The following is a 15,806-nucleotide window of genomic DNA, read 5'->3' as shown; positions in this document are numbered from 1 at the left end:
TCAGGAAAGCCCAGTCAGTGGTTGGCTATCAGGTGGTCACCCTGGAGGAGGTGGTGGAGCAGAGGATCAAACTGCTGGCCATCATGGATGACACCTCCCACCCACCTCCATAAAACTGTGGACAATCTGAGGAGCAGCTTCAGCAACAGACTGATACAACCCAGCTGCTCCAAGGAATGTTACAGGAGGTCATCCTTCCCCACTGTAATAAGACTTTTCAATATGTCTGACAGATCACAAAAGGACTCAATCACTCTGCCTGCTGATGAAACCACTTTATATCCAAAACATCATTCATTACATCTGTAAACTCATCTGCACCTTCTTATGTCATTTGCACATCTAAACACGTTCCCATTTGCACATTTCTGTATCACTTGTGCATATTCTGTTGATTATTTTCTATATTATATTTTTATCTTATTTTATTTCACCTTGACTTTATACCCTACCCTAATATTCTGTGTTGTCTTATTGTTTACTCCTTTGTTGAATAACCATGCTCTAAACAACCTCTAAAGGTAAAATGAGACATTAACAATTTACCTTCAACAAACTGGAGACAAACTACAGCAAAACATCTAATTGTCATTGTTGTCAGGAGTTACAGAATACACACATTCAAATGGAGAAATGATTAATAACCCTGTAAAACCCACTGTTGCAAAAATACATCAGTTTTATATATATGTATATTGTTCTGCCCTGCAGCAAAATTTTGTGTGCAGCAGTGCCCCCTACTGATTTTTCCGTAGAAAATTATGTGAAAGCAGGATTTTCAGATAAAGCTTTAGTGTTGGTCAGGCTATGAGAGCATTCGTGGGCTGCTGTTGCTTCTACTGCTGTTTTAATTTCAGTATTGTGGCCTTGGACAGTATTTGTCTGTAAGTATTTGAATTGTTTGACTTACCTTATTCTGTTGTGTGTTTATGTGTTGGTTATGTTCTGGTTTCTATTTGCAATTTGTGGTTTGTTACAGGTTTACAGTAAAAATAAAGTAATCTTCAATAACAACAAAAGTTACACCTTGGGATTGAGGAATCACATCGTTAGTTAGCTGTCTACCTGTGAAACCAGAAATCTTATAGGGAGGACAGTATGGAAAAAACTATTAGACCACCCTTGTTTCCTTCAATTTCTTGTTCATTTTAACGCCTGGTACAAGTAAAGGTAGATTTGTTTGGACAAATATAATGATAACAACAAATAAAGCTCATAAGAGTTTGATTTAACAGCTGATATCTAGCCATTTTCCATGGTTTTCTTGATCATAACCAAAATCACTTAAGTTCTTACATCAACAGCTGCAGCATTGTACTGCCAAAAACAGTGACTTTAGGCATCCCATGTTTTCTTTTCTGCCTGTTCTAGTCACATGATACACACAGGAGTTAGTACTTGATTGCAAAACCATTTTTTTTTATGGCTGCAGTCATGTGTCTTGGCATGTTCTCCACCAGCTTCTGACATTGTTAGAAGCTGCAGCCCATGTTACATAAATAGAAAAGAAATTTGCTTTGCTTTTGGGCTTGTGGTTCATTTTGCATTTGATGAATTTCCACAGGTTTTCAACTGAATTTAGATCTGGTGATTGAGCAGGCCAAGGCATTGTTCCAATGTTCTGGTTCTCCATCCAGGCTTTAACTGACCTTGTCATGTGGCAAGGGGCATTGTCTTGTCTGAAAAATACAGTCATTGGAGGCAGGAAAGAGTTTTCCAGTTGATGGAAGAAGACTGTTTTCAAGAGTAGCCCTGTACATGACCTGATCATTCGCCCTTCACATAGTTGCATTTTCCCTGTTCCACCCAGACTGATCCACCCCCATGTTTTACTGTAGGGGCAAGACAGTCTGGTTTGTAGCTTCTCCAGACTTCCTCCTAACCAGTAAGTTGGCTGGAGTGGGCATCAACTGAAAATTGGATTCATCACTCTAGAGAACCTTAGCCCAATCATCAACATTCTAATCCTTGTGATCCCCAGCAAAGAGTAACCAGGCTTTCCTCTGCCTTTCATTGATGAAGGGCTTCTTCCTGCCCTGTGCGACTTCAGACCAGCTTCAAGAAGTCGGTTTCCAACTGTCCTTGCCAAACAAGTCACATTTTTCCACAGTGCCCACTCATTTTAAGGTCCCTAGAGGTCTGACAACGATTCCTGACACAGGAACGGATGAGTGATGGTCATCTCTTGGGGTAGAAAGACCAGCTAACAGTTTGGTAGTACCACGTTGGGCTTGTTTTTTCTTAATGAATATAACTGTCTCGGAGATCTTTAGTTTTTTTCTCTACCTGTCTCTCACTCATGCCAATTTCCAGCAGTGCCAAGATGGCTCCCTTTGTGGCTTCACATAATTATTTTGTTTTAGGCAGAGCAGACAACTTCTAAATTGGGCTACGGCTTGAATGTAAGCAGGAAACCACATTCGGTCTTTGCATGTGCAGTGCTGCTGATGACATGATAGGGCCTCCTTTATACCCTGGGAAAACAATTAAGCTTAAACATGTTAAATAGGACATGAAGTATTATGAAATCAGCTGTTTTTGTTGTGGTCTTTGTATTTTTCGGGTAATATACCTTTAGTTGTACCAGTCACTAAAATGAACAAGAAATTGAAGAAAACAAGGGTGGTCTAATGTATATTAAACCACCAACCAACCACTTCATATATGTATATATATCTGTATATATATATATATATATATATATATATATATATATATATATATATATATATATATATATATATATATATATATATATATAAAAAATAAATTAAAAAAAAATAAAAAAAATTTGGGTTTTACAGGGATGAAGTGGTTGGTTGGTGGTTGCAAATAGCTTAGCGGAGGACACATGTTTAGATGAAGAAGTATGGCAGGGTCAACAACTCATCTTCATATCATGCCCAAATTAAAACAGTCTGTGTCATGTGGCTCAGCAGGTGACCTCAAAGATTATTTGAATCTTCTGAATTGCTTTTCTACAAGCAGCTGCACGGATTCACAGTTTGTACAGTGAATTTAGCTCAGGATGAATCAGCACCATCAGAGCTTTGTACATTTGTGTTTAGGCAAATATTGTTTCATCTGTTCAATACTCTTTGGGTGTATGAGGTGCTTTACAACAGAGAGATTTCAGGCTGGTTGCTTAAATGCAATGAAATTTGCAGTGGAGGTATTTTCTGCAAGCATCGACTGATCTAATCATTTAAGTTAATAAATATAAAGCAATGAAAAATGTTTATGTCCTCAGCTTGTAAGTTAATGTAAATAGTTTTGTTAGGCAAAGACATGGCTGTTTTTTCACTACTTCCTGAACCATCAACTGAATGCAACTGATAACAATAAACAACAGCCAGGTTTAGATATTTGTATTGTTCTCCTTTAATACTTCACAGTACTTGTTCGGTAAAAATCTTAATGCGGATCATTGTTTTTACAGTATTTGTATTTTCTACTTTTTTGTTTTTATTGTGTTAATAACCAAGTTTTATTTTATTTTAAAGTGTATGTTTTAATTCTTGGGATTTTTTTTTTGTTTCTATGTAAAGCACACTGAGCTACTCCTGTGCATGAAATGCAGTATACAAATAAAATGCCTTGTCTTGCCTTGCCTTACTTTAGGTGAATCCTTTTTCTGCAAAATCAGTTACTATGTAGTTTTATGTACATCACCAAAAGGTAGCTTACAGCCAATATACAAATAAAATCAAAACGAGAATGCCCTGACTTTTCCAGAGGGAAATCAGACTCTTTAATCTGTGACTTCTGATCCTGAAATGCCACTAATACTGGGAGTAAATGAACATTCGTTTGAGGTGTAACATTAAAAACTAAATTTGGGTCAATATATAATTGTGAGACTTCTTGTAACATAGTTGACAGGTATCATAGTTGACATTTTTGCTGTTTTCAGGCCTAAAATCAACATGGTCACCTATAACCAACCACCACATGACATTTTTAGAGAAAGACTCTTCTAAATATTCTATGCACAATTGAGTAAAAGTGAAATTGAAAGTTATTTATAAAGATATTGTAGTAAACCTGTTGACATGAGATAAATCCACACTTGACTCACACACTACTTTATATTAAATAACTCAGAAAGCCTTGGAGTCTGGCCAGTCTTCTCTTCAGGAGGAAATGACATAATGTGGAGCAGGTCGTGATCTGGAATTAACACACTTCCTTGAGAGGTGTTTTTGTAAAAGAACACAATCAAAACTATTTTTGAATAAGCTCATTTTATGATTGTTTAGCTCATTAGAAGGCGGTTGTTATTAAATTTGGATGGTTATTTAGTTGACATTTTAGTGATATCCAGTCAGTTTTCTTAATAAATGATTGTTTCCATCATAAATAATTATGGAATCCATAAAGACATGATCATAATCAAACATTACTTATTTTACTTTTAATAAAATGCATGCAAGATATATCCCATGGACTTCAAAAGTCCCTCAGTTATATATTGACCCATTCTCAAAATGGAGCTGCATCATCAGTCTTCAAAACAGAACTTCTGAAAACTGGACAATCCACAGAACACAGACTGATCAGTTTGAAGTGGAGTTCCCGTTGTGACCTGAGAGCAGCTCCCAGTCCAACGAAGCCCTCACCGCACATGGACCACCAGAGGGCGCTGCACCCCTCACTCACTGCAGGACTCCTCTCAGACAGGAGGGACACGCCTCTGTTGTTAGTCTAGCTGCTGCTATGGTTAGCATTAGCATTCTGGTGTTCGGTTTGTCTAGTTAAAACGCGGTTCTTCAGATTCTTGGGGCCGGCAGGAGCGGAGGGTAAAGAGACTTCATATCCCACAATGCCACGAGTGTGAAGTCAGTTCATTGCGTAATCTCTGTTTGTGTATTTGTGCTGCCTTCAGACTGTGTGGGAATAACCAAACTTCTTCGTATTAGCCATTACAGGCTAATGCTGAAGGGTGACGACGACGAAGTACGTTTAGCCGTGTTAAAGTAAGTTTAAAATAAAGCTAAGATACTTTCTAATTTTTAATACACTAATTCAGGGAGTAGGTAAACAGCTAAATTCACATGATTTTGCTCAGCTTTGCAGTGGTTTGCATTATTTTGTCTCTGTCATAGAACTCAAAATTACTTTTTAAAATGACGATTGCGTCGTTTTTTCTTACGGCAGTTAGCAAACATTTCTGCAGCATCTTAAATACAAAGGTTATTCTTCACAGGGAAGGCTTTTAAAATAAAAAGCAAATACCATCATGATAAAGTTTAACTGTTAAAAACAAATGAATTAATAAAAACAGCACAGATGAGTTGAGTAAAGTGCACACAAATGCAATATAATCAAAAGTTGTCGAACAGACGTGTAGCCTCCTTCATCAAAATAAAGTGAATAATTCAAATCAGTGGAAGAAAGCAACATTTTACATAAACCCTTCAAACATTTCAGCACGATCCACTGAGTGCGGTGCCTAATTAGATGTAAGAAGCCGCTGTCGTCCACCCTCCCCTCAGGCCCTGAACGCACCATCCCAGGGGGGTGTGGATCCAGTTATTCCCCGCTGACTGGAAGCTAAAGCATGGGACGGCGGTCCGAGCAGTGAGCCAGCCGAGACGAGGACAGGGACAAAAGCAGCGCCAGCTCGATCCACTCCAGACCCGCTCCAGCCCGCTGTCACCTCTCCATCCCCGACCGCTCCGTGGGCGCTGCTCCGTGGCGGTGAGGGGCGACGTCGAGCTGACCAGCCCATGCAGGAGGATGGAGATAGAGAAGAGGACGAATGGGTTCGACTACCCGGAGAGAAACAACGCCAAGTCCGTGAACGGTAGGAGAGCCACTGTGTGATCCTGCACTCACACACACACACACACACACACATACAGAAGCTGTTCTCTCACTCACAAACACACAGCAGGCTGCTTTATTTCTGCTCCTCATCCTGCTGCACCTTCTCCAAACTGTTGCTCGTGGACATTTACACATCAAAGCAGTCTGCAGACACTCTTTGACAGAGTTTCATTTGTTAAGCTGAAGTTTAAGCTTACAGATGTCAAATGTGTCTGCTGGAGTGGAGTGAAACGGCTGCACGTATATTAGATACATGTAGAATATGTGGCCTGGGTTTGGTTTGTTTCCTTGTTGGAAACCACTCGATTGTTTGCTCGCCACCTGAGTTGTGTGTGTGATAGCAGGAGCTGGGCTTACTGGGAACAGAGGTCGGAATGTTTTTATTTGGAGGTGGTCAGTCAGGCTCGGGGAGATCGTAAAAGGTGAACTTTTGAACTTGAAGAGCCCTGAAGCCATTAGCTGTTAGAGCCCAAAATGCAGAGCTGCATGCGCTGCGCAGGATGGAGCTGATCTGAGGGAGGTGAGGGGGAGAGATGGCTTCATCAGCTGCTCTCTGGAACACACTTCTTTCCTTACACTACACTCACTTCTCGCTCATTTTGCCTACAGTCTCAGCTCAGCTTTTTTTTGCAGGCTTTTCCATGATATTGACCACTTCAAGGCCCCAAATAAAGTCCAGAATGCCTTGCAGCAGCATCTGTCCCAGGCTGGTGACACAAGATTTATTGACATTTCCAAGATTAAAATTCCTTTAACCCTGCATGCCCTGAGCATGCTCACCATGACACAACATGTCTCCCCGAGACTGCCTCTCCAGGATGGAAAGTTTCAGAAAATTGTCCTGAAAAAGGACCAAATAAAACTTAAAAAATGAAACCAACAACCCCCCCCCCCAAAAAAAAAGCATTTTTTTTTTAAATGAAATGCTAAAATGTACAAACATCTAAACATCTAAAGCATTTTTTAAGACATTATGTCATTTGATATCTATCTAGTCAACCCACAAAAAAATGAATCATCCCAATTTTGGTCATTCTTTTTATTTTAAAGTCTTTTTTTTCTTCAACTGCTGGTTAAGGACATTTCAGACATTTTCCCTTTTTTCCGTTTTTTAAATATTAAAGCTAATTATTGATCAGTGTAAACAATAATCAACAGATTAATGAATTATAAAAATAATTGTGATTTGCAGTGCGTTAAGCTTTTTCTATAAAGATTAATTATCTATATTTTATAGGAAATGATTACATGAGTTACAAAATAAATAATTACAAAAACATTGAATAATAAAAAAAATATATATATTGAAACACACATTATGCAAATTATTCTAATATAACTAATGGCAGCTTATACCGTTCAACAGTTTGGGGTCACTTAGAAATGTCCTTATTTTTGTAAGAAAAGCAATTTTTTTTTCAATGAAGACAACACTAAATGAATCAGAAATCCAGTCTAGACATGGGATTGATGTTGACTGATTGATTAAACTTTATTAAAATTTTAAGATATAATAGGTGCATTAAAATTAATACTAGAAAACACAAATATGATTCCGAACTGTCAGTTTAATATTTACTAATTATTTCAACGTCTACACTACCATTCAAAAGTTTGGGGTCACTTTGAAATGTCCTTATTTTTGAAAGAAAATCTTTTTTTTTCAATGAAGATAACATTAAATGAATGATAAATCTAGTGTAGACATTGCTAATGTGGTAAATGATTATTCTATCTGGAAACAGCTGATTTTTAATGGAATATCTACATAGAGGTACAGAGGAACATTTCCAGCAACCATCACTCCTGTGTTCTAATGCTACATTGTGTTAGCTAATGGTGTTGAAAGGCTAACTGATGATTAGAAAACCCTTGTGCAGTTATGTTAGCACATGAATAAAAGTGTGAGTTTTCATGGAAAACATGAAATTGTCTGGGTGACCTCAAGCTCTTGAACATTGCTATAGAATAATCCAGTGTGATCAGGAAGACTGCAAATCATTATTTCAAACAGTGCAATTAGCAAATCACAAAGGCTGTGTTTTAGCATATCTCCTCTGTTATGTCGATGGTTTTACAAATTCCTGCTCCCGGCAGTCACAGTTTTGATGTGTATTGCTTCATCACATGTTTTAAACCTATTGCACGGTAAATATTGAACTGAAGCGTAACTTAAAAAAAAATTGCAAATCTGTAAAAAAAAAAAAAAAAAAAAAAAACTACAAAAAAAGTAGTTAGATATTTTCTCCAAATGACTTAGTGTTAGTGAGGAGGACATTTTTGAAGACTGTAAAGTTGGAATGACTACATGAATAGACTGACTGTATTTTCATTGCCTGTGTTTTGCAAAAGAAAAAAAGAGTTGAAAGAACTTGTCATTTTAGAGAATTTGCTGATTCTTGTTTTAGAAGAGTCAGCTGCATCTTTTTAGTTTTTTGGAGTGTCTGCTGAACAAAGCAACACAATGTCACCTTGGAAAATTCTCTTTTACTTTAGTCTTTTTGCAGTTAATTGATAATAAGACTGTGAGTTGCCGCCATTTAAGAAAGACAGATGTTGAAGTCCAGCTGGATTAGTCGTCGCTGAGTGAAGTGTTAAAGCCTTCCTATCATCTCACATTGTTCTGGAGAAACAAAGCAGCCGAGGCTCCTTCCAGCTCCTGCTCAGAGCCGCTTCTTCACATAACCACATTTGAAGAACAAACTCAATTTCCATTGATCTTTAAATTGACCAGGAATTTGGCTCTTTCCCCTCTCCCACTCCCTGTCCAGTGAAGTGTGCTTGTTTTAATGTAATTGAACTCAGTGGAAGAAGAAGAGGAGACAAGAAAGAAAGGAGGAGGAGGAGGAGGAGGAGGAGGACAGGTTGGGTGGAGGGGCAGAGTGTTTGTGTGGAGCCATGTTTGGGTCTTGGGTGGGTGTTTGCAGGCTGGTATGAGCAGGGCTGAAAGAAAGTGCCTCGTCAGCCCCTGCTCTGGCTCCGGCATGAGGGGGCGGGGGTTTGTCCTGTCCCTCGGGGCAGCGTGAAGGGGACGCTGGGCAGTGGGTGGGGAAGGGACAGGATGTCTCCCCCCTACTCCTCCCCTCCTGCCGTGACGCTTGAATGATGAGCCGGGAGGAGTACAGTAGAGGAGTGGTGGCTGCTGCTGGTGGGTGGACTGAGGGGGGAGGCAGAAGAGATCTTCTCCTTCTTAACGTGACTCAAGAGCTGCACCAACTTCTCTCACACTCACATAACGGAGTGTTTAGATCTCTTCAATAACTCAGCCAAAATTGCACATTTTTCTAATGAAAACATTCTGAATTTAGGTTGTTTAAAAAATTTAATTTTGCATTTAATTTGCAGACTTTTTCACTTGACTGTTATTTTAAGGAACTGAAATAAAACTGACTGCAGTGTTTAGCAATACTACGACTGCAACTGTTAGGTTATTTCTATTACCCTTATTTTTAACAATTTCTTTCTTTGATTAGTCGGTTAATTATTTTGTTTTCAAAGTGTAACATGAAAGTGAAAACTTTCCAATATAATTTCCCATAGCCAAAAAATCCCCAAAACCTTCAGTTGATGAATGATAGAAACAAAAACAAGCAGAATATTCTCACATTTAATGACAAACCAAATTCATCACTTTCAGATTTTTCCCTCAAAAGGCCCGCGACTGAATAAAATAGATGCTGATTAATTTTTGATGAGTGAACTAATTATTGCTGCTCTGAAGATGAAACAAACACTTTTACGGAGGAGCAATTGTACGGTTTAGTAGTCTGAAGGTTTTTGTCAAGCTGATCATTTTCAGGTTTTGTTGTTGTGATCAGAATGATATGTTGAGGGGGTCGAGGCAGATGAGATCTTCTCCTTCTTAACGTGACTCAAGAGCTGCACCAACTTCTCTCACACTCACATAACGGCGTGTTTAGATCTGTTCTGTAACTCAACCACAATTGCACATTGTTCAGATGAAAACATTCTGAATTTAGGCGGTTAAAAAATTAAATTTTGCTGATTCTTTTGCTCTCTTCCTTGAAACAAGATTCAAGAACTTTATATACTCACTATATCCAGCTTCTCAAATGTGCTTTTTTCTGTTTAATATAATTAAACTTTGAATATGTTTGAAGTTTTTAAATTTTTTTTTGACATGTCATGGTCCAAGCGGTCTGCTGGCTAATCAAGGAAAAAATGTTGTCAGATTAACAGATGCTGAAGTGTTGTTGGTTGCAAATTTTGTGCACAAAAAAATTCACATTTTTTTCTGACGAAAACATTCTGAATTTAGGCGGTTAAAAAATTAAATATTGCTGTCTGTTTTGCTCTCTTCCATGAAACAAGATTCAACATTTCAGAACTTTATACAGCTTCTCAATATCTCTATATAGAGCTTCTCAAATGTGCTTTTTTCTGTTTAATATCATTAAACATTGAATATGTTCGAGGTTTTAAAATCTTTTTGGACATTTCATAGTCCAAGAGGTCAACTGATTAATCAATGAAATACTTTGATTTCTTTATTTATTTGGACAGGGCAGAGCAGATTAATGAACGTACGATTTCATAAGTTTACACAAGGTTGCAGTAAATAAGCTGGATTTAGCACAAGGGCTAATTTCTATCCGTTGTCCCCAACATATAAGAAAAACATACAGCGTTACAGACGTATAAAAAACAATATAGTAAAACAAAGACAATGATAAATGAATCCTGGCTGGGTTAAACCTACACTAAAGTGCTTTTATTTAATAAAATGATTTCTAGACAGAGCCTGTCATAAAGTGCGTATAGTAAAAGTACCTGTTTTTAAAGGGCCGAAGAAAATAATTGTCAGATTAATCGATGCTGAAGTGATTGTTCGTTGCAAATTTTGTGCACAAAAATACTGCTCATTTTTTTGATGAAAACATTCTGAATTTGGGAGGTTAAAGAGAATAAAATTTTGCCGACCGTTTTGCTCGCTTCCCTGAATCAAGATTCAAGAACTTTATTGTCATATACACAGCAGAAACACAGTGGAGGAATGAGATGGCAAATAAAATAAAATAAGAAAAAACATAGTTAAGAAATAAATTCTATGTGTAATCGTTAGCATCCTGTTCACATATGACAGTATTGCACAAAATCCTAACATTTGCACATAGAATTTATTTATTTATTTTTTTTTAAACGATTTTTTGTTTTATTTGTATTCTATTTTTTTTCATTACATTTGATTTGCTATTTCCAAAGTGTTTATTACAATAAAATTCTGGAAACTTGAATCTTGTTTCAGGGACGAGAGCAAAAGTCAGTAAGATTTAATTTTTTTAACCTCTCAAATTCAGAATGTTTTCATCAGAAAAATGTGCATATTTTTTGTGCACAAAATTTGCAACCAAACAATCACTGTTAATCTGACAATTGTTTTCTTCATTAGTCAGTTGAAGGCTTGGACCATGAAATGTCAAAAAAATTGTGAAAAACCTCGAACATATTCAACGCTCACTGATAATAAGCAGAAAAAAAAGCAGCAGATTCTCCCGTTTGAGAAGCTGGACTTAATATCTGAGAAAAAGAAAAGATCAGTTTGATGTATTGATCACCGAATCATTGCGTCCTTACAGTGAAAAATGCACAGAAATGAGAGCATCTTATTCTAAATTTTATAGCTGGTTAAAACAAAAGATCATGTGTTTTCTTTCCTGTAAGACTGAATGGAATTGTGGGAATGCAATTCCTACATAGCTATCTAGTCTTAATGTCTCCTTTGTGTTCCGTCTCTCTCTCAGGGCACAAACGTCGTCAAACCGGACGGAACATTTCTCAGCACATTATTTAGATCACTGCTAAATGTTAAAATGTCCCTTTTCCATCCGTTTGTCAAATGCAGATCAGTTCGTTTCTCTCCTTTTTCAGTGAGCGTTTAAAACCATCTAGACTGTAAACTGAGGGATCTTATCAGCATTTTGAATTCTTTGTAATTCTTGTTTGATAATTTCACCAGATTAGAGGGAAAGCTTTCCATCCGTGACTGATTAGCACTTCAAGCAAAGTGCTGCATTTCACAGCTCACTCCACAGCAGATGGTTTTACCATCCGAAAAAGATTCAATTCATGTAACCCGAAAGAAATTTAAAGTTGTCAGGAAAACAAAAAAAAATTAGACACGCTGCAGAAAATGAAAATAACTTGATGATTTGACCCCAGTATGAATTAATTTAGTTGATTTAGTAGAAACCAAACACAATTGTATGCATTTTTTCTTTTAAAAAAAAAACATAATAATAAAACAATAAAATATATTGTACAACTTGATACCGTTTAAAAAAACATCTGGGAATGACGGTGACTGATTGATTAAACTTTATTTAAATTTTAAGGTAAAATAGGTGCATTAAAAATAAATAGTAGAAAACACAAATATGATTATGTCAATTTTAAATCTGCCAGTTTAATATTTACTAACTATTTTAACATCTACGCTATCGTTCAAAAGTTTGGGGTCACTTAGAAATGTCCTTACTTTTGAACAAAAAGCTTTTTTTTTTTTCAATGACGACAACATTAAATGAATGATTAGTCCAGTGTAGACATTGTTAATGTGCTAAATGACTATTCTAGCTGGAAACAGCTGATTTTTAATGGAATATCTCCATAGGGGTACAGAGGAACATTTCCAGCAACCATCACTCCTGTGTTCTAATGCTACATTGTGTTAGCTAATGGTGTTGAAAGGCTCATTGATGATTAGAAAACACTTGTGCAGTTATGTTAGAACATGAATAAAAGTGTGAGTTTTCATGGAAAACATGAAATTGTCTGGGTGACACCAGTGTTTTGAACGGTAATGTATATGCACAGATAAATCTAATTTCTCGGGCTGCCACTGAGGCTCTTTCCATTGTTGATTCATTGATTAGTTGTTTGATCTAGAAAAGATCAAAAAAAGAGTGAAAAATGTGGACCAGTGTTTCTCTAAGCCCAGGAGCCCAAAGATACTCCGGTTACTGTCATAGAGGAGGAAAGAACATTTTCACATTTAAGAGGCTGCAGTTAGAAAATGTACACTTCATAGCTAGAATTGATTAGTAGTTGCTGATTCATTTATTAGCTGACAATGAATTAATTAATTGTCGTCGTGTTCATCATTACTAGCTTCCTATTTGTTGATTTTCTGTACAGATTTTCCCTGAATGGGTTGTTGTATTTAAACATATGTTTTTCCACTTGAGATATCTCCAAAACTAGGCATAGTTTTGTTTTTTTCCTCCAAATTGTCATTTTAAAACTGTAAAAATACCTTTTTTTGGTATTATTTTCTGAAAAGTTAAGCTGTAGTTTGTGTGTAGTTCTTTCTTGATTATGTTGGCTCCTCATAAAAGGCAACATTAGTCACTGTGAAGGTAAACTGGAGCTCATTCACTGATAGGTTTTGTTTTTTCTACTCTAATTTCTTGCCAACATATGAAGAGTATCATGTCCACATGCACATTTAATTTGCAAACAGACTTTTTCATTTGACTGTTATTTTAAGGAACTGAAATAAAACTGACTGCAGTGTTTAGCAATACTACGACTGCAACTGTTAGGTTATTTCTATTATCCTTGTTTTTAACATTTTCTTTCTTTGATTAGTCAGTTAATAATTTTGTTTTCAAAGTGTAACATGAAAGTGAAAACTTTCCAATATAATTTCCCATAGCCAAAAAATCCCCAAAACCTTCAGCTGATGAATGATTGAAACAAAAACAAGCAGAATATTCTCACATTTAATGACAAACCAAATTCATCACTTTCAGATTTTTTCCCTCAAAAGGCCCGCGACTGAATAAAATAGATGCTGATTAATTTTTGATGAGTGAACTAATTATTGCTACTCTGAAGATGACATAAACACACACTTTTATGGAGGAGCAATTGTACGGTTTAGTAGTCTGAAGGTTTTTGTCAAGCTGAGCCTTTTCAGGTTTTGTTGTCGTGGTCAGAATGGTATGTTAATGAGGGGGATAAAATATTAGGAACACTTTTCAATACAAGAAAAGCACTCAGTGAGCGCATTACTCTACCAAGGCTGTTTATTCCCCCATATGGCATTGTCAGAAATGCAGCATTTGTTTATTACATATTGATGATCAGAAATCCAGGCAACATAGAATATCCAGTTAACATAGATGAAACGCAAACAAAATGACCTTGGGCAGCGCACAGGCGCGTGTTATGCTTGTGTACGTTACGTACGGATATTGAATTGCATGACCTAAATATGTAGTGGGCGGCAGGAATTGATGGGACTCAGAAACACCCCCACAATTTAATCAATCGTTCCTTGTATCATTTCCGATGGATAAGTCCTGATAAGTCCGCAGCGGTTGATTTGTAGTAGGATAACAATCATGTGATCGTCAGCAGGCAGCTGAAATAGTGTTCACCTGTTGTCGTGGTTTCAGTGATGTTGTGCCACTATCTCGCAATGATACAGAAATCTTTAATAAATCCGTAGATCCAGACTATAAGCCACATCACTGCCAAAATCTAATCACTTGGTCCTTGTGCCATTTCTGGCCTTCCCTGAAAATTTCATCCAAATCCGTTAGCCTGCTTTTGAGTAACGTTGCTAACAGACAGACAGCCAGACAGACAGACAGACAGACAGACAGACAGACAGAAGGACAAATGTACACTGATCGTCACATAACTCCACTGTGTTCCTTGGTGCAGTACTAAAGAGAAAAAGGGAAAGGACAGCATTGTGATATTTCACCCTGTGAGCTTTAAGCAGTTTCTGGGCATCCTGTCCTCCTGTCCAGTGATTCTTTCTGTTTTTACAGTTTCTGCATCTGATAAAAAGTGTATTTTTTGTGTATTTTTTAAGACAACATTCCTTTCTAGGTAATGTGAGGTTTTTAGGGTAGAGAGAGTTAAATACCTGGATTTTTTTTTTCATTTTCACAGAAGAACAAATTTGCTAATGTCGATTTCACCTGGAAGAGAGAAAACATTCGAAGAAAGAACGTGAAAATAAGGTGTAATTATGGAGAGTTTGTGGCCGGTGTTTCTGTGGAAGGTCATCATCGGTTTCCAGAGGTCTGGAGGCTGAATGCCCTTCATCATGCTGCTGTTTCCAGGCAACACATATGTGTCAGGTCAGAATGAAGAGGGTCAGATGATGACGCAATGCAGCGCTCCTTCACGGAGAGGACAGAGATCAGTCATTGTTCAGATCCTTCTCCTCTCTAATCTTATCAGTACGACATTCACACTGCAGTGTCAGTACCGTCACATTTCCACACAGTCAACAGTGTAGTCTCTGTGGTGTTTGTTACAGAGGCTACAATTCAGGGCTTTTGAACCAAAAGATGGTTTTACTAAATCTTACTACTTAAGAGTAATCCTTCATCCACATGTGAAGGAACAAAATATTCAGACTATTCAGTGCAAAAATTTGTGAAAGCATGCAAAGTTAGGGAAAATCAGATGATGAATATAAAAAAATGTAATGTGAATTTTAAACAGTCCAGCAAAAAAAAAAAAATAAAAATAATCCCCCTTATCAGCCACTGAAGTTCAGAGAAACTGAAACAAAGTCGACGGTGTTTAGCAAGAAAGAATGTGTTTCCTGTTTAAAGAATGATTTACTGTCCAGTAAATGCGTTTAAAGTAGAAGGTAGATTTCAGTTGACAGTATATCATTTTAGAGCTTCAAAGATTAGCCAATTACTTTTTCTTTCTTTTGCAATGAATTAAATAATTTTTTGATTATAAAATGCTAAACTTTATGGTTTCTTGTTCTCAAATTTGAGATTTTGCTGCTTTATCTTTTCCGACATTCTCAGAATTTAATTAGATTTAGTTTTTTGGGACTATTGCTCATGTAAAAACAAGACATTATATAATGCCACCTTGTGCTCTAGGAAATGTTTTATTGACATTTTCATTGTTTTGGGATCTTTCATATACCTGAACCCAGTCATCGGGTGTTTTAATGTTGAAGCTCACCAGGCTGT

The 15,806-nt window shown here is 37.0% G+C and overlaps 1 protein-coding gene across 2 annotated transcripts in view; it reads left to right on the top strand.

Annotated features, from left to right (window-relative positions):
- The first annotated feature begins 4,787 nt into the window (after positions 1 to 4,787).
- nr6a1a (nuclear receptor subfamily 6, group A, member 1a) overlaps positions 4,788 to 15,806 on the top strand; it is a 128,887-nt gene continuing 117,868 nt past the window's right edge. The window contains exons 1-2 of one of the 2 annotated variants that reach the window (XM_035956523.2): positions 4,788 to 4,976; positions 5,496 to 5,806. In XM_035956523.2, the coding sequence (XP_035812416.1) occupies positions 5,740 to 5,806 (67 nt within the window). In that variant the 5' untranslated portion in view covers positions 4,788 to 4,976; positions 5,496 to 5,739. The remainder of the gene's footprint in view (positions 4,977 to 5,495; positions 5,807 to 15,806) is intronic. The other variant, XM_055011757.1, reaches the window with a different exon arrangement.

Source organism: Amphiprion ocellaris, chromosome 6 (assembly GCF_022539595.1).
Source record: "Amphiprion ocellaris isolate individual 3 ecotype Okinawa chromosome 6, ASM2253959v1, whole genome shotgun sequence".
NCBI classification, from domain to species: Eukaryota; Metazoa; Chordata; class Actinopteri; family Pomacentridae; genus Amphiprion; species Amphiprion ocellaris.
Note: the sequence above shows the minus strand (reverse complement) of the source record. Positions and strands in the feature narration are given on the sequence as shown.